The sequence below is a fragment of the Apteryx mantelli genome, chromosome 8 (genome assembly GCF_036417845.1).
Source record: "Apteryx mantelli isolate bAptMan1 chromosome 8, bAptMan1.hap1, whole genome shotgun sequence".
Taxonomy (NCBI): domain Eukaryota; kingdom Metazoa; phylum Chordata; class Aves; order Apterygiformes; family Apterygidae; genus Apteryx; species Apteryx mantelli.
In genome coordinates, this window is record NC_089985.1 from 25,500,259 (window position 1) to 25,524,113 (window position 23,855).

The 23,855-nt window shown below is 36.2% G+C and overlaps 1 protein-coding gene across 1 annotated transcript in view; it reads right to left on the reverse strand.

The window, feature by feature from the left end:
- Positions 1-991: 991 nt before the first annotated feature.
- Positions 992-23,855, reverse strand: part of HS2ST1 (heparan sulfate 2-O-sulfotransferase 1) — a 95,625-nt gene continuing 72,761 nt past the window's right edge. Inside the window, exons 2-7 of the mRNA XM_067300968.1 lie at positions 23,403-23,641; positions 16,314-16,399; positions 12,478-12,616; positions 8,746-8,843; positions 8,148-8,305; positions 992-5,670 (exon numbers count right to left, since the gene is read on the reverse strand). Of these exons, the coding sequence (XP_067157069.1) occupies positions 5,444-5,670; positions 8,148-8,305; positions 8,746-8,843; positions 12,478-12,616; positions 16,314-16,399; positions 23,403-23,641 (947 nt within the window). The 3' untranslated portion in view covers positions 992-5,443. The remainder of the gene's footprint in view (positions 5,671-8,147; positions 8,306-8,745; positions 8,844-12,477; positions 12,617-16,313; positions 16,400-23,402; positions 23,642-23,855) is intronic.

Sequence of the window (23,855 nt, forward strand, 5' to 3'; positions counted from 1 at the left end):
TCTTTCACAGTAGAAGCTACTGTCATTTTAAATAGGACAGTCAGTACTGTAACTTTTTTGGCTGTCATTTTGTTCACTACACCATTTCAGGAAGAAGCATAGTGACTTTAGGAAGCCTTTGTACCTTTTTACAGGCCATGCAATTTTTCCTCAACTTTCCCCTGGCTGTTTTAAGCACAGAGACTTGGTTTCATACCCAACAATCGCACCTATCACTTCCAGTGATGGAAGTAAGGAAAAGCCTACTGGCCAGGGAAAGCGGGATTTAAAAACCAGCACAATCCTCAAGTGAAAGTTGCTGAAAAACTGCACAATGGTTCTTAATTATCAAGGCTGACAACTTTGCATTAAGAAACTTAAAGTCAGTGCATGGCTGGGTCAGATGACTGACCAGCCAGCTCCACAGCGCATACGGCTATGAACGTTTATAGCGTAGTGTTCACCAGCATGCACCAGAAGTCCCAAATTGAGAGCATCATACCAATGCCCACGAGATATTTTCTTGGTTTAAGTGCTTGCTTACAACTGCAAACCACATTTCTACTCCACTCAAGTTCTTATACCACACTCATCACTGTAGTAACTGAGCATTTTCCAGTACCACAGTAATCTGTCACATGTCATTTGTTCTCTCAGGCAGAGACACATGTGCATATCAATTCATTGTTTTAAGGCCAATTTTTCATTCTTACAAATCTTAGTTTTAATATTAAAGAACTTTTTTTCCTCGACACTTCCAGTACAGTGTATATTCACTGTAAATTTATTACATTTCTGACTAGAAAGCCCAATGCAAATTCTAAAGGCTTATAAATTATGTTTGGTTATAGCTCTATGAAATTATTACAGATGAACCACACTGCAACTCACCCCTCCCCTCCAAAAACACAATAGCTGCAAATGAAGTTCACAATATTGCATATCAACATCATCTAGAAAAAGATCATTTAATGTGAATGGGACATGCAAATATTAAGACAGGACACCAGACTCTTTTTTCTCCCCCTTCCCACTGGGTGTTTTATTTTATAGCATTTGCATTAGGTGATCAACTGAAACACTTCAACAACAGAAAGCTGGCAGCATAGGAAGAATGGAGATTATTTCTCAAACAGCTGTGACAAAATGGTTTCAAGTTAGAATAGTATTGCACAAATGAATCAATTTACGGAGGGTGAGTGGAGTGAGCATCTTCAACACAGATTGTGAAGAAAAAAGGCACTATTTAGCTGTGTGTGTATTTAAAAAGAAAAAAGTCATGAAGCACAATCCATGTTTTTCAAAATTACATTCAGTACTGCTTTAGAAATGCTCACAAACCTGTCTCTTTTTACAGAAGCTACAGAAAGCTGCTGATGTAAGTGTAAGACAGTACAAGTGTCTAAACATTTATAATTATGTTCCAGGAAAGTCTTCATGAAGAGGGCTTTTTATAAATACTGCTGCAAAGGTTACATAGTTGCACAGGCTTGTAGTAAAGGATGTATCCATGCAACTAAGCATCCGTTACAGTTTCCTTAAGTCTAATCTCTAGTAGTCATAAAATACGCTTCAGTTTTGAAGAGCTAAATTGGCAGTGCACTTGAATCAGGTTTTTCAGTGGACTGCTTTAACAGCGTAGTTTAGACAGCATCATCCATACACCTTTTGTAATATACAAGTTTAGCAACACCAGGTAAGCTTAATGGAAAATTTAAACAGAATTATACCAGAAAATAACTGAATTTTCCCTGATAAGTGAAACTGTTCTGAAATCATAAACAAGCAAACGTATTCCTGGAAAGCAGAAGTAGCGAAGTATCTTCAGAAATGCTAAGTATCCAGAAAAGGCATTTCAAACGACCAGGACGGACTGCTTCTACCTTTGCCATATTCTATGGCCACAAATTTTCATGCCTGTTTAAAATCAAGCCATGATCTGGGTACCATTAATAAAGAGACTGTGTGAAAATAAACGCAGAGCAAGCTGGAATGCACAAGCAGGCCACTCCACACCCTAGCACCTGGTCGGCTTGCAGAACAGATCAACGAAATAAGAGCAAAATACTTGTTGCGAGGATGTAGAACTACCAGGGGAAGGAACTACGAATGCTGTTGCTCTCTTGTCAGCGCTGCCCGGGGCATCACCAGTGCTTCAGGCACAGCGCTGTGGTTATGGCTACGGAGTTGCCAGCACAGCTGGACCTAGTGCTGTTATGCTGACATCAAGAATTTCAACAGGGCTAGAGTTTTGCACAAAATCTCAGTGTTATTTTGTGCAAGAGCAGCACAGAACAGGGTATCAAAACCTACTCTCAACTATATATACATGAGTATTTCAGCACCTTTCAAACTAACTTATCCCACAAAAAAGCAAACCTCTCTGCTATAGGTCTCCTCTGCAGAGACTACAGTGACTTCAGCTGCAAGATCTGTGTTCAGGAGGCTGTATAGTAAGTTTACTGATCACATAACCTGCAACAACAAAATTCCATGTATTGCTTCTTTTCTGTAGTACTCATTAAGGGAAAATACACAACACAAATTCTGTTTATATACTGTAAAATATTTTTAATACCAACAATTTGGATTCTTTCCATTTCTGAATAGAAGATGAATTGAGCAGGTTATTAAAAAACTGTAAAGCTCATTTTCCTAAACACTCTGCTTTAAGGAAATCAAAATTGGATAGTAATTAATTCAAAGGATTCTAAAATGTTCACAGTTGACTTTATGGTTGCACTAGATATAAAAGTAGACAGGCTTGATTCCTTCCCTGTTCCACAGACAGCAACATTTGCAGAGTACATCTAGAATGTGTATTTCTCCAATTGAAGTTGGCATTTTAAAAATTATTTCTACACTGTTGTTCAGCTTTGTTTCACCAGTCTCAACCCTGTTCAGTTCACAACAAAGAACAGGAACTGATATTATCTGATTAAATAATTTTTTTTTTTCCTATAGGAACTACGAAAAATATATTGCTCTTCTGAAGGTTAAAAAAAATGCATCTTTCTGTGTTTTTGTTACTGAAGACTCACTCATGTTTCAGAAGTTCTAAATCCTGGACAAAAAAAGAAACATAGCTTTAAAAATTGCTTACAGAATAGAAAAGGTTTCCTGTCAGTCCTACTGCAATCAGTAGAAGTTTCACCCATTGTTTTCTTGTCAATACAGAAGCATTTATGTCTAGATACCTATTTCATTAGTTAGATGAATATTTTATGTTTTCACTTAGTAAACTCTGTTTAGAAGTGCTTTTCTTCTGAAAATTTTGAAGGAAACTCAAGAAAGTAAACTGATCCAAATTATACTGAAGAAAGATAATATAGTCAAAATAAAATCTAACATAAAACTGTCACCTAGTGGAGAATCTTTATTGGGATTATAAATATTCATTTTATTTAAAAAAAAATAAAATACTGCTTTGTTGTGGAAATTTTGAAAATTCCAGTAGCTACTTCTTGTGTACAACTCTACAATACTTCAGTTCTTTTCTTTAGCTAGAAAACATGTCCTCATGTGTGAACTAACACATCCTATTTCCAAAGACGCTGGCATTATTAATGATGTCAATAGACAATAACTAGAACAGGAAATCTTATGTGCAGTTCATGCTATATAAACAGTAAGCTACCAGAAGGAACTTCCCTGATTATTCAAGAAGAACAAAGAGAGATCTATTTTTAAAATTCAAAGAGGCAGGTCAAAAAACCCAAAGAAAATGCAAGATATACTTGATAGTCTCTCATTATCCTGTCTGTAATTGGACTGTTGCTTTTGGCTGCAAACATCCAGTTCACAGACCATTTTCCATTTCCTTTGTTTTCATTACAAGAACAAACTGCTTAAAGAAACTCCACTTGGCAATTTTAAACTAAGCCTTTAGCATCATTCGTTAGGAATTTAAACCTTTACCAACATTCTTCACTTTGTCTCTTCAGTGACTTCCCCCCCATCAAACCTTGTGAAAAGCACTTTAAGAAAAGGCAGGTGTAAGATGTGTAACTACTCAGATCTCTAAGAAAATTCAATAGGAAACAAATCCATGTAGTTCTCCACTGCCATTTGCTATAAGGCAGTGGCTCCAAACATCTGTTCTCAAATCTCAATTTACTTAATCTACCAGGTGTTTCACATTGTTCATAATGGCAACTCACAAATTTACAATAGTCACATAAGGCAGTTACATAAATACAATTATTGTCAAGTTCACTGCATTTTTCTCAACCAGACTACACATTACATTTTTCTTCTTTTCCTCTTACCATAATAAAAGGATGAAGACTACATTTCTGTAAAGAGAATCCCTGGACAATATTCTAGTATTAAAGTCATTGAGGTCACTGAAGTGTATTTCAGCCATGTCCAACAGTTAACTCAACCAGGAAGTCGATGTGATGTTTTTTACTTCACATGTAACAAAACTGGTGCAAAAACACTTTAAACTAGTTACTTTAAACCTTTTGGTCCAAATACATAAAATAAGCAATATTTACAGCATTTTTCTCCTTTTGTAAATGCAATGCTTTAAAACACATTATAAAGCACCTTAGTAAAAATATTCTACAGGTAAAAGTAGAGAAGAAGTAGGAAAACCCTAACCATACCACAGCTCACTAATGGAGTCATAATATGGATTCACCAATACCTCAGCTTACAATTATTACAAAGAATCCATGGAGAAACTTGATACTGAATTTACTATTTTTATATCAATGTGTAAGCATCAACTAAAACTGCAGACAATCCCAACTTTCTTTGTAGAGTTTTCCCAACTTCAGTCAGTGGTTGTGGGGATAAAAAAAATAAAAACAAAGACCCATTCTTTTAACTTTTTACAATACTAATGTGGAAATGATGTTTTAACACTAATGATCAGTTGTAATTTTTTAATAAAACCACATATATAAATATGGGCAATTCCAGCAGCAGCAGCATTTCTCAGCAGAACATGATTAACCATCCCAATTAATATCATGTGACGTGATTCACAAAAACAAAGCATAGATGTCAACCGGTTATTAACACTACTCATATTTTATACAACCAATATTTCCACGTTGAAAGCTGGGAAAAAAATGATTTCCTCTTCACAGAAGTATAAATGAAAATAAATTGCTCTGAAAATTAAAAAGAGCATTAACAGAAGCATTTTTGTTTGTTTATATTTTCAACTAGAACTGCTGTGCAGTTAATTGCTGCAAATTAAAGTGTAGATTTCTTCAGGTAAAGGGTATTAACTCCCACTGAAAATATTAGTTAGATAAAAGGAAGCTTTTGCTTCTGGATTACCAACATAGTTAGTCAGTATCCAAGCCCTGGAGGTGGTCCACAGCCCACTTTTCTCAGATCTGTAGAGAAATGCCTTGGAGGTCTACTAGCAATCTAGCTTCCACGGCTGAAGACTAAGAAGATGATGTGACCAAAGGTTTAGGTCCGTTAAGCTAACAGTATCGTGTTCTTAGTTTGATTTAGGATAAATCTTTTCATAGAAAAAGTTTTGAGCCAAAATATATAACTCTCCATCTTTTTCCCGAACTGCATGTGCTCTGACAAACTGAAATTGCTCCAGTGCAAATTCATAGAACTCATTTTCCATTTTCCAGATTTCAGACTGTTGTAGCTTGGCAATAGTTTCTTTTGTGGGAAGTTTTTTCTCAGTTGTTTTCCTAAGATGAGACTTCTTTCCTAAATGTAAAATGAAAGCAATAACTTCATTTTAAAGTTCATGTGATTAAAAAACATGTACAGTTCTTTTATTTACAGTTTTTTACTCTCAGCATGTTGATAAACTGCATTAAAAGTGACAGAACTTAATCCAGAATTTATTAATGTAACATGTGGGATTGGAAAATTGCAGTCTCTCTCACTAAATGTTAATGCATTTTGCATCAGTTCTTTCAATTCTTTCTCCTTACTCTACTAAACCCAGGGAATGAACACTTCATTTAAGGAACAAATTACTCCACATAACGTACTTGTAGCTAGACTGGTCTTTCAAAATTAATTATTTAGATGTTAATCTGGATATTAAATGTTAAGAATTTTACAAACTGCAGAGCCAGAGACTTCTTCCATGAGATACAGATGACCAAAGCGATGACAATATCTTCCCGTTCTAAGACGTGATATCTAATGCTTTTATATTAAATGTGTCAGTATTACATATGTAGGCTCTATACATCAGTCCCATTTCTCCCATTTGCAGACAGAAGCCCTGCTACAATGGACCTTTATCTCATCATAGGTTGCATAGTCAGCTCCTAGATACTGAACTATTATTTATATGACAGATGTCTTATTATGAACCCAGAAAGATAAACGTGTACTTGGACCTTTGTATCCCAAATAATCCAATGGTTTGGGGAAGGGAGAAGACCTTGCTGAGATAAGACTTAAGTGTAAGAAGGAAGAAATCTGGACTTTTTGCTAAACATAAGACAAAACCTCCAAACTAAAGTACTGAGAGGTTGCATATCTCATAACAATTTTAATGCACCTCCAAGGTAACACACTTGCAGACTCAGAATGAACACCTTTTTGCCTTCAAAGGTAGTGTTTAGATTTAGCATACTGAAATTGTATACTCTTAGGAGAAGGAAAGTTTTCTGTCTTTGAAAAATAATCTCTTGGCTGCTATTACAGACACACCAGCAAACGCCTGCAGGAAAGGAACTGAAAATAAAAACAGAAAACAACATAATGTCACCAAATAAACCCACAGTGAACCTGAATGTCAAATACTGTGCAAAGAACAGTGTCCTGTGTGCTAGAAAAGGAACAGAGAAAGGCAACGAAGGTGATCAAAGATTCCATAGACAAAGGACTCCGATTAGAATTCTTCAGCCCAGAAAACAAGTGATAAAAGGTGAAAATAATGCAGTCCATAAGCTAGGAGAAGCTTGAAGAAGATTAATTGAGAATTATTGTTCTCAAATTCTTAATAGAAGAACCAGGTACTACATGAAACAAGACGACAGGTTCAGGACATAAGCATGTTATTTTCATACTAAACTGTATGCTTTTTTCAGCTTAACTGTGGAACTTCTCATCACAGGATGCCGTGGCAATTTTATATAAATTTTTAAAAAGTCAATGAATGGAAGAAAAACAAAGTTATCCCCTAAAGTGCATTTCACTCACTGTTGGGAATTGATGATGCACAGTGATGACTATCATATGCTTGCCCTATTCCTACATGCTTCCACTGACATCTGTCATTGGCCACTGTTAGAGACCAGATATGCATCTTCAGTCTGACCCCGAATTCCTATGATCCACACAGCATAACAGCAATCTTACAGTTCTACACAAAAACACCATTACCTTCATTGCTTCTGAAAAGCACATGTAGAACTTCCTCTGATAACTTTTCCACAGCTAAGGACATCTGAGTTTGCTTGTTATGTGCTGATAATCTTTAAAAAATAATTTGCCATACTGGGTCAGAATTTTTAAATTACCCAGAGGCAGTCTTCAAAATTTCTTTTGTATTATTTGTGGCTGATTTTAAGAATGCCAGAGCTAAAGAATACTTGCTTCAATTTTTGAAATCATTGTGACAAAAGCAAATTTAAGGAAGCCATCTGACCAAAAGAGTTTCCGTGTTTTTGTTTAAACCTCATTTTTCCTCCATTCCGTCACCCCAAGACCTAAATTTTGAATATAAGTGCAGATGAGCTGAGCTCTTTCTATACGAAGTCCACCCAAGTCAAAATAGATTTTGCACAGCCAAGCAGGTTTTTTGTATCAAGTACTGTTAATTTCAACAGAGCTTCAGAAGGAACAGAAATCTACCCACTATCAGCCACTATACAAAACTGGAGCCCTTGAGATAACTTTCAAAAAAGTTCTGATAAAGACCCACTCCAACTTGCTGAACATACATTTTGAGCTTATGGTAATTTTTAAGTGTGGCATACCTGCCTTTACCACAGCCTTAGAAGTTTGCAATTTGTGGAGGACAACAAGATCCTTGGGCTGCCCTCCTAAATTGCTATTAAGAGTCTTTTAGAGAGTTTGTTTCTTCTACAGTAACATCAGTCACCTGAGAGGCAAATCTGGCAGAGACTCAAAACTAATCATCTAGGTATAAAGAATTCACATTTAAAAAAAGTGAGACAAAGATGAAGAGAAAAATCAACAGAAATCAACTATTTAAGTACCTGTTCGATACAGTTCTGTAGCACCCCTGAAGAAGCGGGGCAACGCTGCCTCCAATAACATGATAAAGTCTTCAAGCTCTTCAGTAACTCCCACTAGGAAGTACTCATTAATCAGATTGTACTTGGCTTGTTCCAAAGCCCATCTGCTTCCCACATTCCTAAAGCGAAAGAGAACAATTAAAGCAAATTCTGATGTCAGCCAACAATCCTTGGTCCCTAGATGAAGATTACTTTGCAACATGACCTTTGTATAGGAAGGTCAAGACTTGTTTTAAGTTATAACCGTTTCTAACTTAGTTTACCTCTCCAGCTTCTGTCATCTGTATTCGTATCTAACTTCTTGTCTCTTCAAAGCAGAAGTGAAAACATCTGTTTTCTCTCAGAGCACTGTTGGTACACCTGTGCAGTATCCTACCATACTGCTTGGTTAAGCAACTGCAAGACTGTTTCAATAAAGTGTTTTTCAAAGCATCTTCAAAAAAATACTTATTAGTAAAGTACCGGCTGCAACCTTTTATTCAGGCCTTCATGCTTGTTAAATTTAGATTTCAGTGATAATATACTTGATTAACAACTTAACCCAAATGTATCTCCCTACCAGCATTCCGAGCTGTGGCCACAGAAGAATGGAATTTGAAGCCAAAGTTTCTCTGGAGCACAGTCTGAACCTCCGGCTGCTACACATTCATCAAAGGTCTGGAACAAAGACAAAATTGAGCTGAGCTTTAAAGTTCAGTATATATATCAAACATCTTAACCTGGTTAGTTGTTAAATGCAGTGGGGACAGAAAAAATGCATGATGTGAGAAAGAGAACAAATGTAATTTTTTTTTTTTTCAAGCTTTGCTTTCACAATGTTTTATTAGGAGGACCTATTTGTCCTAACCAAAACAGTATTTGGAGAGCCTTTTATGGTTAGAACTAATCAACAATTTGATCTTATCTAAGCCCCTAACAAAGGTTATGTTAAAACAAGTGAAAAACAGTCAAAAAGTGCTGGTATCATTGTGCTGGTATCATTGTTTTTGCCTTAAAAAAAGTCACTACTGATATAGTGTCAAATGCCATCAGCACTTGTGCAATACTGGAACAACTGGATCTTTCCCATAGAACATTCTGCATTTTGTTCTAGATGAAGTAAAGTTCTACTACCTTTTAAATATTACAACAAAGAATTGCCATTTCAGAGGCTAATTTGTTTTTGGCTTCCAGTCAGTAGAAGGGAGAGCAAGTTGCTTCACTGAGTAATAGGCTATTTCATAAAACATCACTCTACACACATGGATAGCTGCAGTGACACACAGTTTCAACTGCAATGATACAGTTACAGTAAAACCTCCATTAGCATTGAACAGAATTTACAAATATTTTACCCAGTTACCATAAAATAAGCATTTATTATATTTCTAGTCAACATATGAGCCATGTACCTGGGAGAGAATTTTTTTTTAATTATAATACATAAGTGATTGCATTCAACTTAAAAGACAACTTTTAATTATACAGAAGAGATTCTAAAAAGTTTCTGTTCAAACCAAAGTGAAAATACATTTGTGTAATTATTCTGCATTAGAACAAGGACAACAGGATTGGCTTTTATTGAGGTGAAATTCCTGAGATAATCTGAAAAATTTATTGATATCAGGCCAAAGCAGGGATTAACTGGTGGTGTATTGTTCCACACTGCACTTTTACTGCACCTCATATGTGTTACCTATCACAGGTAAAAATGCAGATTCTTTAACTAGGAAAACAAGATATTTGTATGCTTTCTCTACTCTAGAGATATACAGCATACAAATGCCTAGTTTTTGTAGTTCTCTAGAGAAATTCTGCACTGGTCCATCATGAGTATTTTACAGCATCAACATTAACTAAGACCTAAATTGTTCTAAATGTATATGGCTACATATATATATATATATAGTTACTCCTAACTTATGAATATATGTACTAAATACAAGCTGATATTTGTCAAAGGAAAGATTTCTTCTATTATACCTGGGGGAAATTTTACAGTTAAAACACCTAAGAAAGCAAGTAATTTCCTACATGAGAAGAAACAGGGACAGGCCTCTTTCCCCATTTCCTCTTCCATACCTATCTCGATGGATCTGTCCAGGGATTTTAACACAAGAAACACTTGTCCTTATGGATTCTGTTCCTGGAGCAAAGCTACCTATAACTTTGAGAGTACTAGGACATAGAAAGAGTATGAATGAAGAACTCCTCCACATACGCACTGTGGTAAGGGTGAGGGCGGAGAGGTGGGCATGTGTGTATAAAGAACACCAAGATTCTTCTCCACTTAATAAGGGCACAATTGACTTCCATTCTCAAGATTGTGTTTTTTACCTTCCCTACTTTTTATTTGAAGAGCTATTGTGGTACCTACTATAACACAGTCTAGAATCAGTCAGTGTTATAGATACCATCTTTATGCAAACAATTTTCTTAAAATATTACAGAAAAATAGTTTAAAGACAATGCAAGAAACCCTAAAACTTGGCAAATCAATTTCCCTTAAAGGAAAACAGAAATGCTTACAGGACAAGTCAAGTCTGTATGACAACAGCTAATGTCTAAAACCTAAATAAAATGACATATTAGTGACAACGTGAAAAAAATAATACAGAAACAGAAAAATTATTAATGCGATGCATTAGGACATTATAAATTGGAACGAACTTCAACTTCTTCCAGCAAATTAGAACTATTACCTAAAGTGCAGTCTACTGAGCAGCAACATGGGTTGTTTTGGCTTAATGCTTACCAGGAACTACCTAACAAGTCTGTTCAGATTATAATTCAAAACTAAAATGACGCTTTTTAATTTATTCATTTTTTTTAATAATAAGTCCTATAAACAGAGCTTGGACTAACAAGCCTACTGAGATTTCTACCAGAAAAGAATTCCGCTGGCCAAATAAAGCTCCTTATGAAAAAGAACAGAGTAGGTCACAAAAGGCAAGATCCTATCTCTCTTTTAAAATGCCTTTATGATACCACAACATCACATCATCTCTGTAGCGAGTCTACGAAGACACATTTTTACCCATATTTTCAGTTACTGTTCTGCTTGAAGTTTTCCTCTACCTATACATAGTAGGACACCTGGACAGACAAACTGGAATGCAGTAGCAGAAGATGGCGCCAAAACCTTACTAACAGAGAAGAAGGGTATAAGCTGGGAAGAAAAGAGAAATAGTCTCTTTTCAATATTTAAAAATCACCCTTTTGAGGAGGAGGTGGGGCAGGGAGGTGAAGGGGAAAACCATTAGTCAAATTTATTAGTTGCTATAGTGTTGCTTATAGATTTGCATAATGAAAGCTGTATTCGGTGTGATTTTTCTTACTTAAATTTTCAGTGTCTCTTGGTATTAGCACAAAGCTACGTTAAGCTTCAAATGTTTTTCAAATGAAAGACTTAGTTTAAGAGAACATATTGCCACTGAAATTTAAGAAAAGGATTTTTGGCTCTGTAAAGAACAAAAAACCCTTTATTGTTATAAAAGCTTCCATCCTGCATCAACTATACTCATATAAACTATATTCATATACTTAATACCCTACTTTTCTTCTTGATTTAGGCTAAGCCCAAGGCAACATGCTCCAATAGATGTCTTACTGGAAACCATTATAACAAATGTGTAGCTACCTCCTAGAACAAACATATTATGGCATCTAGATGAAGCTGCAGCTCTGAAACTGTTACAGTAATCAAGGTCAAAACAGGTGAACCTGAACTACTCCTAACCTCCTAAAACATATGGAAGAAGTAGAGAAGTGTATCATTCATACTCCATAGTTTTCAAGGAGACTCTTTATATGTTATAATCCCATTGCAATATTTACATTTAAAAAAAATGAAGAAAGTTGGGTTGCTAATAATAAACAAAGTAAATGTTAAAGCCAAAACATCAGCAGTCCTACAGGTTTTGGTATAAACTGTATCCAGCTTAGTTTTCAACAAGAACAGATACAGATTCCTGACACAGAAGGATAAGCTTAATTTGATACTTACAACTTTGGATGTAAGTATTTTTATTTTTATTTTTAAACGATTTTTTTAAACAAATGTCAAGATAAAATGAATTTATGTGGTTACAAAGAACATACTTAATGTTACATTCTGGTCCAGTACTGACACCAAGCAAAGAATATCACCTATGAAGCCACCTTCATCACCAGTACTGATACAAGAACTATTCAGCTTTTATCAGGACATATTTTTTAAATTGTTTTAGCATTAACTTCAGTAAGTTTATATATATATATATATATATATATATATATATATATATATATATAAAAAAAAAGCCTACTTTACCTTTTTATCCCCCTGTTTTCGCCTTCGTAGCCCTGGTCTGTAATCATCTCCAAAGCGCAGAAAGTAATAGTAAGAAACTAGTCGTTCTATAGGATCTCTTATGACGTTTATGTAAATTGGTTTCTTTTTAACACCAAATCTAAAGTAAAGGAGGAAAAAAAAAACCCACAAAATTTTCAAGGTCAAATCAAAGAGTTTCTCATCCAGTACTTAAAGATTATCTCTACTGATACAACTGAAATCTGCATACAGAGAAGTTGTTGGTGAGAGGAAGTTTAATGCCTGCTTTCTCCCATCCCCATATCCAGTGCATTGGGTGGATGTGTAAGTCAGTTCAAATTCAGTGTTTCTGGGACTGATTTTTTTTTTGTTTAGCAAAACAAAATATCAGAATATCCTTAAAACATCCCACTTGTGTGTAAATACATATCACACAATAGATACTAGAAGTGTTTATACAATTATCCTGAGTGTAGAAATGCCTTCATTAGTTTAGCAGCCACTTATTAATACCAAGTGAGTCCCCAGAAAGCTCAGTGTCGCGCTCCTGCCTCCCGCAGCTGCTGCCCTCTGCACTGTGCTCTGCAGGGAGGCAGGCGGTTTTCCTGCCAGTCCCCAGTTGTCAGAGACATGAGGTGCAAGGAAGCCCGAGCTCAGAGCCCATCCGTCACTTGCACTGGTTCCATACAGCTAGGCGTACTGATCAAGAGATAATATCTGAAACCATACTGATTTGTCTATCTAAAGGTATAAAACACTTACATTTAGGCATTTTTGGGGTCAGCAAATTCTTCCTTAGATGTTTACCTAAGGAAGCATTAATTTACTGTGGTGCAAACTGGAAGCCTGATTAAAAAATGTGTTGATAAGCTCACAAGACATATAAGAAAGACTTAAGTAGCTAAAACTGTTCTGTACAAATGCTACCTTTCAATGTTTCATGTTCAAGACAGCTTTTACAACAGTTTTTTTTGATTTTTTTCTATTCCTTTTGAGACATTTTTGTGGCAAAAAATAAATACCATATTCAAACATTAAAGAAGGTACATCACAAGGGAAATTGTGATAATGTGTAGTGCCCTGAAGTAAAGCCAGAAATTGTAAAAAAGATCTCTTATGTTTACATGCAGTCAAACAGTGAAAGAGTTCTGTATTGATGGAAGACCACTTAAGCCTCCTTCCTTAGCTAAAATAGAGAGTGCCCATGATTAAGATGCAGTATAGTTATTGTTAAAGTAGCATTTGGTAATTTATAATACCATGTACTACTCATATGAGGAATCTTAGGTTGAAAAGGTGAAGAAGAGAAGCATGATAAATAAAATAAACAGCAGGAATGAGGACGTTAAACAAAATGTAATTAAAAGGTATTACTTTGGCAAAAGACCAGCACTACAGACACAGAAATTGTGAAAAGCTAGAGAAAGAACAACTGAGTCTTCAGATGTGGACAGCAGAGCTCCAATTAATCAAGCCATAGCAGTTAAAGAAGTCATTGCTCTCAACTGCCTGTGTGCTAGCTCTTACCCCCAAAAGGCTGCAAAATGGAGTTTATGAATGCTTCAACCATTTTGATACAAAGTCCAGAAACTTTGAACTACACCCTCTTTCAGGTCCACCAAAGAGCCAAAGACATGCTCATGTGTCCCCTTCTACAGACACTACTGTAAGTGCAGTAGAAAGCTGTAACAAACCATTTAGAGATAGCAACAGCCTAAATATGTATCTGTGGGTTAAGTAAACATAAAGCCCTTGAAATGTTTGTGCAGGACTGTACATTCATATGGAATTGCACATCAGCTCACACCACTAGCTTCAATTATGATAACATAAATCACTTATAATAATCATGTAACAATAATGATTCAGTAATTGCATTATGTCAGATGGAGAACTTTTTTCCAAATATTTATGAACAAGAAAATTAGGGAACGAAGGCAGATCAGAAATGGGAAGGGGATGGGAGGGGAGGGAAATCAAACTTATTACTGTTATTTCTAGGTTGATGGGTTATGGTAACCTGCCTTCGATACCATAGGTCCTTGACTGAATCCAGTATTTTTAGCCTGAGCATAATTTAAGAGGCATTTCTGATATATTACAGTGAACCTAAGTCTAATGTCTGTGTATAACAAGCAGGAATAGACTTTTATAAAATATTTTACACTTCACAACTACAAGAGTGTTCACTACAAGCACGTACCTCACAGCTTTAAAAGGATGGGCCATGCCAAGTGCAAGCAGAGTATTCAATATATTATTTTAATAATGAAAACCACAAGTATGAAAAAACAAGCTGCTGTGAGGAAAAAATAAGTCATTTAGGTGAAAGGGTAACAAACAACAAACACAAGGATAACACAGCCCTGGAGTGAAGTATGCAGATGAATGAAACCTGTGAAATTGCTTAGATGCCTTTCTAGATGCAAAATAATTACATTAGTTTAAAAAGTTCCAGTATGTAAAAATATTTTCAGCTTTATGAAATGAATAATGTATAAAATAAGATTCATCTTGGCTGTTCCAGAAAGCTGTTATTTCAATAGGGGTTCAGTTCAATGGTTTATTAATGTAGCATTTTAGCTTTAAAAGGCAGAAGGGAAGCTGATGAAATTTGATACATTTTATTTATTTACTTATTTGCAATTAAGATCTCTTGTCCGTTAGTTTTTGTAATCTGAAGCTTTTATTTGGTGCTGTTGGAAACTTCTAGCTACTACTGTAGCTGATAACATTTTCTATTATATAATCTACTCTGGGAATCTATGAAATTCTCACTTCCTCTTTTAATTCTTTATAATAAAAAGCTAAAATTTAAAATTAGCCTGTATAACAGAATGAATCATTAAAAGCAATGACTAAACAATTACAAATTCTTACATACAAAAAACTCAATAAAAATCAAGTGTTTTAATACATAGAAGCATAACATTACTCCAGACTGACCAGCAGCAAGAGGTATAAGTAGTGGTTACTACTGTTTGCACACAGGATCCTGAGATCTGAAGGATCAATACCCACTTTGAATTTTAAGCCATTTCCTTCATGATGCGAGTCTGGAATGAAGTACTGCCTAGTAAGCACCTTAAGCAAAACTGACTTTCCAGTTCATGGGGAGGTTTCACAGTGCTGAACTCCTGAGGATCACAGCCTTAAATCCAGAAGCAAAAGTAAGATCTTAAATCCATCAAGAAAAGAAACACATGGGAGAGGGAATATGGATATGATCCTGTACCTTTGAAGTCCCTGGGAGAATTTCTGCCTCATTTTCTTTTAAATCGATTTTAGAGGTAGCTGGATTCAAGTCTACAGAAATATTTCTATGCTTTTTACTGCAAGTCAAATGAATATTAGGCCAGAAAAATAAGCGTTTTAAAATAATTTGTAGTATTTTGATAAAGTGTAAAAGGATAGTCTGAAAGTGAAGAACTGCATAACTTAGGAGATAGGTGGTATTACTTTTTAGGTGAAGCATATTTGAGAATTCAGACTTCCCGGATAGAAAAGCCAATCACTAACAAAGAAAGTGCAATAAGAAAAGCTAGAATATTCAGGCACAGCAATCTTGTAATTCAGCCAAGGAATACTAATCTCGGCATGCTAATAGTTTTGAAATTGGGCTCTGCTACTTGTTATCATGCAAAGAGACATGAAAAAACTGTACTGAAAAGTGAAACCAAATACTGCTCATCTGAAGGAAAAATTCAGTGTTTGAAATTTTCTTAGCAGCAATTGTCAGATTGTTATCACTAGAGGGCAGTAAAAATCCAGATGGAGCCAAGCAGCTTATTTAAAACTACTATGCTACTCAACAGATAAATCCATGGGTAACATACTTTGCAAAATCCAAATAGGATACATGTCCATGGTAAAATCCTGGTTTCATTTCCTTCCAGGAAGTCACATTCTTCACAAATCGGACCTGTAAAGGTAGACAGCAGAAAATGTTTCTGTACAGATGGAACACATTAGGTTTTGATTAAATGGTGCTTTCTGTTCAATAAGTAAAACCTGACAATGCATTAGGAGAAAGTCTATTATTATTATGAATATTACTAAAGAATTTTCACCAACTGAAGTAGGTTTTTCTGTAAGCACAGAGATGACTCATATTACATCACCACAATTTAATGATCAGAAACTAATAAAAAGCATAATGCAGAAATCAGAAGGGCAATTCAAGGAAAACTACCACAAAAATACAATCAATACAAACACTTAATTTTTTTGTCGGTTCATCTTATTTGTAATTTGAAAGCAATGCAGAATTCCCTCAGCAATAAGTAGAAATGCAAGTATGCCTTTGATGAAATTGTCTGACTTGTATTCAGTCCCTCAAATTAAAGTGTACCAGACTTGCAAGTATATTTGTAGACCTATTTTACTGGGACATAAACAAATCTGATGGTTCATTTGTTCCCCCTTTCCAAAATGCAATGCAAATTTTCTAAAATGTATACAGAGTAAATTAGATCTACAGTTTATCACTTTGAATAGTTACTTTTAAGCCCAACATCCACCTCAGTGCAACTTCCAGAAGATCATGTTAAAGCATGAAGTAGTCCTTAAACAAGGGCTGATAAAGCATCTCTTGGCAAACTTCACAAAAACCAGGAATAGTTTTACATTTCAAAGAGAACAAAAACAAACAGACACACGCCCCAAACCAGGAAGTATGATGAAATTAAGCGGGACACGCAAATGCTGATATAGCTTGGCTTCCTTAGATGAACAGAATATTTTAACATCAAGGCATTTAGCTCAGAAAGTTATTTAAAAACTAGTGAATTGGATAATAAAGAAAAGATGATAAGTTTGTACTGCTTGAGCTGTATGGCAATGATATGCCATTTCTGAAGCTAAGAATGAGAAGATAGTTTATTAACATAATAGGAAAGCACACTTAAAAATCATTTTAAAAAATCACTTGGAAAGCAAGCAAGATATCACAACTGAACCATAGAAAACTGCAAAACATCATACCATAACAAGCCTCTGTTCAACAGAGAATGGTTTTGGTAATACAAATACATGGAAGTATCACAGAATACTTTGGTTTCACAGTGCACAGAGAAATACAAATGACTAACATTTTAGTCTTATGACAACTATAGCTTTACAAAGAAACAGGTAACCTTTGTTAAGTTAATTTTAAAGAGTAGAAGACAAATTCAGGACAGAGTGGTTTATTTACAACTGCGCTCTGTAAAATTCTCTGCACATCTACAATATCTTTGACTTATAAATAACAGATAACTAGAAAGACACTGAGGTGAGACGAAAGAGTCAAAAAAGAAAGGTCTCAGAGCTCAAGACAACACACTAATATTTTGTAAAGTGTAATGGATTGAGAGTATCCTGAAACCTGAAATTGAAATGTTCATTGGTTGATTTTTATTTGCAAGACTGGCCTGCTACTGTTTATTCAAATGTGCAAAGTTTGCTGCCTATGATTTGAAGAGGTTCATTATCTTTATTTAACTTCCTTGAATACTGGCTCTTGGACTCTCAGGCAAAAGAAAGTGATACTACTTTTTCATAACAGGCAGCAGTCATTCTTTCAGTGATACAAAGTATCTCAGTCTGTGGCATTTCACAATTTAAATCATATACTGCACATGAAAACTGGCAAATCTATCTGGGGAACACTGCAAAATGTTATACAACTGTGTTTTGTAAACTGCGTTGGCTTCCTGTCCCTTTCTGGGTGCACCACAGTGATAATGCATCTGTATGACTTGGAATCCAGCTGTACTACCTACACTGTTCAAACCAACTACATTTTCATTGACTGTACCTTTCAAAAATTAGTGACAAGACATATTCAGTGGAGACCCTCAGCTATGAACATTTTTTTTTTACCTGGTAAAGAAGTTCTCTAAATGCAGAGTATATGTTCTCCTTCCATCTCCCCCACCCACCTATGTCTTAAAACATCTATGTCTGCTAAGAAAATCACCATTTATAAACATAGGATTGTTATAGATGAAACTAAAATTTCACTTTATGCCAGAGACCTGATGGGATGTTTAGCCTTTTATTAGCTTGCCTGGTCTGACTGTTAAGGCTAAGACAAGGCTAGGAAGGTTTTGCGTGACAGCCATGACATTTACATCCACCTTAAGAAATGGCCCAGCAACAAGCTGTGCCACTGAGAATTTCTTAAGTTTTTAACACCTATAACTAGCCTGCATGCTAGAAGTTTCTTTTCTCTTCTTGTAGTTTGCAGCATTCTAAAAATCAGAATTGTTCCAGGTCACAGACAGCCTACTGAGTCAGGATTCACACATTTTAGGGCACAGACGAATACTGCTTGCTGTTTCTTATCGTTAAATATGATCAATTCTACCTTTCTTTTCCAGGCTCAGAAGATACTGGAGCTTTCAAGGGACTGAGCAAGCTTCTGTATCTGAACTCAACTGAATAAAATCCAAGGTTATTTTAAAAGTTCAGATAATTGTGAATGGAATTCCTGTGAAGCTGTTCCATGGTGCTTTTAAACAATCAGCTACAAAGCTGCTTTGCAACCTTTAGGAAGTGAGAAATCAGCTGAGCTTCACTGAACTAAGAAGTCAGATGAAATGTACTCGGGGCATAAGACATCCTGGAAAGGTAAATCAAATCCAATTGTCCTAAAAACTGAATGTAATTTAAAACAAGTCCCAGTGATCCAAAAGGAAAAAACCCAGGATACCTAATCCAAGCAAAAAACCTGGGGAACCTGTGCAGGCAAATCAAAGTGATGCTCTGACCTATCAGTTCTCCTCTGTCCACCAATTACTCCCATTAATCCCTCTTCTCTACAGTCTTAAAACACACACATAGCCTACCACCAAAGGTGGTACGGTCATTGTTCTTATGGCCTGGTATCACATGGACTTCTGGATACTGAAAGAGTCCTGCTTTTTTATATTATAGGTTTGCTTGTCAGTTGCTGAATCTCTGACTCAAAACTATAAATAGATTTTGTCTTCTTTATCAGGAACAAGCAATGAAATGGAATAGAAACCGTTTGATGAGTAGTGTTTGTGGTCAAGATGCTAGACAGAAGAGGCTATGAAAGTTGTCCTTTGTTTAAGGTGAATGCTAGTGACATGATCAGTGTTGCATGCTAAATCTTTCAAAGCACTATTGAGGCCAGAAAATTGTAAGAGCTGGGCTTTGGAGACAAGATGGCTAAAATAGGATCCCACAGCCAGTTCCCTCACCCTTGGGGTAAGTATATCAAAGATAAGGGGATACATACCATGAGCACAGCCTGGAGAGGACGCATGAGAATTTTCCATTTTGAATCACAAAAGAGATGGAGCTTTCAAGAAAGAGAGTGCAGATCTACAGTGTCCCCATTCAAAGAAATCGCAGATTCAGATTTAAATACCAAGTATAAGGGGATGATTGAATCAGAATCCCTCTGCAGAAATCGCCTGGTAACTTAGCTACACAAGTTGTCATACAAGCTAATAGTTAGTTCTAAATTATAGGATCAGGGCCACTGGAAACAGGCTAGCAGCACAGCTTCAGCTTCATGCCATGAGAAACCACAAGAAAGCTCAAGGCAAGGCAGCAGAGAAGCAATCTTGTGAGATGGTGACAGAACTAAGTCTACCAGTTCAGTCAACCAGGATATCCCTGTCTGGCATCAACAGTTCTTCCCCAGGAGGAAAAATACAATTGGCACAGGTATGGAGATAGACACTAGTATACACCAGGCTACCTAACTCAAAGAGAAAAGTTCTTAAATGCTAAACACCGTATGATGGTACTGCCATTTCTAACAGTGTTGCTGCAAACTTTTACCAGTTCCATCTCTAACAGAGACATTGCAGCCTCTGACCAGTTGAAGAAATACGCACTATTAAAGTCAGTATGAGAGTGCTATCCTCTGGAAGGCCACTGCTCTAGAATAGATTTAGAAGCAAGATCACGTGTTTTCAGGTTGCTCTTTTGAGAAAAATGGAGCAAGACACTGTGGGAGAGGAAAAGAACAAGGAACAGAAAACAACAAGCTGAGATAGTTAAATGCTGGATAATTGTACTGCAGCTTTTGTATGCTCACAAGAACAGTATGCAGAATGTGTTCTCATATCCCCTTTTCTAATACTGTATCATCATGAATATATGCTGCAAGACAGAATACTAATTAGGTTTTAAATGTGTTTGATGACACAAATTCACAATGTAACAAAAAAACCCCCAAGGTTTACGTGACTGGAATGCTATCCAAGCAGCCATCCACAAAGGCATACTTGTATGGACAGAAAATATCAGCACCGAAACATGTAGGCAACAACTAAAATCCTATCAAATGGCTACTTTATTTCAATTGAAGTATTTTTGTTATTATAGGTCAGAAATGCAACATGGTCAACAGGGTACTCAGTTTGCTACAAAAAAAAGACCAATCTGTGAACAGAGGGGCAGTTACCAGGACACTGCTTTCAGAAGAGCAGTAAAAGAAAGGAGTGCTACTGGAAAAATCTCCATCTGAAACTAAATTGGATGTGTTAGGGACTTCTACTGGATTATCTAAAAGCAGATACAGTTTATATTTGGAATGGATTTTTAGTAGTTTTTTTAAGATTGCATTCAAGAAGTAAAGGTTTCACATATGGGCAGAGAACTTGAAATCCATTACAACATTAGAATAGTTTGGAAAAAGTACAGCAGAAATAGCATACAACAGAGGGATAGCTATTTTAAAGTTACCTATGTCAGACCAATCAAGACAATCCTCAGCTTGCTCGGGGAGATTTGTTTTAAGAAACAGTATCACTGATGAAATAATTTCGCCTCTAAGATTTGTTTACATATTTCACTTCTGGTGCATATACACTTCACATACTCAACTCAGCTGTACTGATGAAGGTGGTACTGTGAATATCTCATGCACATCCAAGCACACAAAGATTAAACCTGTATCAACTACTACTCAGGTCCCTTGCCATCTCCAGAAATGTCTGTTGTGACTTTAAGACAATGGCAAGTTGCAGATCATATATGCAGCATATCTTGATATACTAAAGATAAATACTCCTTCTTTGAATAACTGTGCAATATATAAACTTTTTCATTATTAGCATTTCCCTGTTAATGACCACTGAAGAGAAGGAATATCAATCATCTAATTAAATAACACAATCTACCACCTTGGACAATAGCATAGCATCAAACAAATGTAGGACTGCCAGTGTTATAGATATGACCAGCATTGGTGGATTTTTGTTTTTCAGCAGGAAATTATTAGGGGGAAAAGTGAGGGGCAGAGGTTCTGCAGACAAAACTAAGCCAGTAAAGAACAAATCTGATTTGAATGAAACTCAAAGTAGACATGTAAGGCAAAGTTGCGAGAAAAGTGCCTATGTTCAGTCTACACTATCAATCTCTCCTACACCAAATGTACACCACCAAGCTCTCCTATCCTTCTGGACAGACCATTACCATTCAAAAAGACACCTTCACAGAAACAGAACTGGTAGTTGCAAGGGCAGCGGGACTGACTTGAGCAGAATTTTTAATTAACAGATACAGGCTTGTTAAATCTTTTGGAAATCACTCTGCATGGCTTTTTAGTACTTGCTTTACCCAGTGGACAGGATTATAGGGATGGCTACCCTATATATTCCTTAGCAAACTCAACAAACAAGCCCAACTTCTGACAAATCAGAAAGCGTCCAGAATGACTGGACCTAAAGTTCAATCCAAACCAGGGATAACACCAGTTTATAACTCATTTGAAAATTAGTATAAGACTAAGAGAACACTTTGTCATTTCCAGCTACCACTGTTGAGAAGAAACCACAGACAGCTGGACCCTCATGCTTATCTCACTGTTTTCTCAGATACTCCTGTTACTAGTGTTATCATCTGCATATTTAAGAAGGGAATTTCACAACACCAAAAACCCAACAGTGACACAGGTCCACTGTCACAGAACAGGTCCCAAATCCCACCACAAGCTCACTGTGTCCCCTCCTCTGAGATCCCTACCTCACTCTCTCTCTCACATACCGAACTGCAAGGGGAGGTCCAGGTACTATCTGGTTGGGTTTTGTTTGTTTGTTTTTTCTCCAGACTACAACAGCTGTGCTGAGCTGCTTCTGCCTGTAGGCACACAGCAGGAGGAGCTGGGAGCCTCTGTGCAGATGTGCTGCAATGCAGAACAGCTCCTGCTTCTGCTGCATATCATCTTAAGATGATCAGCATACAACCAGTAATATGTACCCAAGAGTTTGCCAACATCTGCTTTACAGCCAGTGGACATAATGATGTTTTGGACCTCTGGCTTGGGTTCCCTGCATGTGCACTCACCAAGAGCACAGAATTATTATTAAAAAGACAACAAAAAACACACCACACACCCCAAAAAACCATACACGCACAAATGACAACTACTTGAAGCACAGAATTATCTTCACACAGACCCAACAGAAACAGAGCACTCATCACTCATCGTTTTTGGTACCAAAGACGGCAGTATAGCCCTAATGGCATGATACAGTACCTATATGACACAGAGAGGAAAGCACATAAGACTGCATACACTTCAAAGGGAGATACCAGGCAAACATTATTGAACAGCCGAAAGACAGACAGATGACAGTACAACAAACTTTTACATACAGTTTTAACAGAGGTAATTTCTGCCCTAATTGTGTCCCTTTTTAAGCTTAGTTTTTGGCCTATAAACAGATACTTACCACTTCCAGTAGCACAGCAAAACCCTAAACCTATTGCTTAATGCAATAACATCCACTCTCCTCACGTACAAAGAAAGTGTAAAAATTATGTTGAAATTCATTCTTTTGGAAAATGTAAAATAAAGTAATAAAAGCCAATTCCATCAGATCATATATGTTTACAATAGCATACAATTATTCTTTATTTTTTCCTTATTTAATAAAAACACCACAAATGCAGCACCTTACCTGATCTTGCAGAGACATAACAGGATTATTTTTGGTTGTATTGATATGTAGAACATGGTATTTGTTCTTTGCACAAAGATCATAGGCAATATTTGTGAAGGATGTGCTGGCAGTTTTAGGTACTCTGTTGTAAATAATCACCACATCATCTTCTTCATCCAGTGTCACATCTTGTCGGGGGCCATCTACTGTGTGACGTTGTTCTATTTCTCTGACTTCGTGTCTTGCAATAGCCCTTTCTGTTAAGTGTGACAGATAAAAAATTTTAATGTAAATATTGCCAATTTTGAAATTCAAACCTTAGAATGCAAATGACAACTTGATGAGAAGCAATACCTCCTTACCGATAAAGGAAACACTTGCTGTTACATAATTCTGACACATATAGAGCAAAATTTAACTTAATCTATAAAGTGCATGAATAATAAAAGGTGAGTTAGTCTGACACAGAAC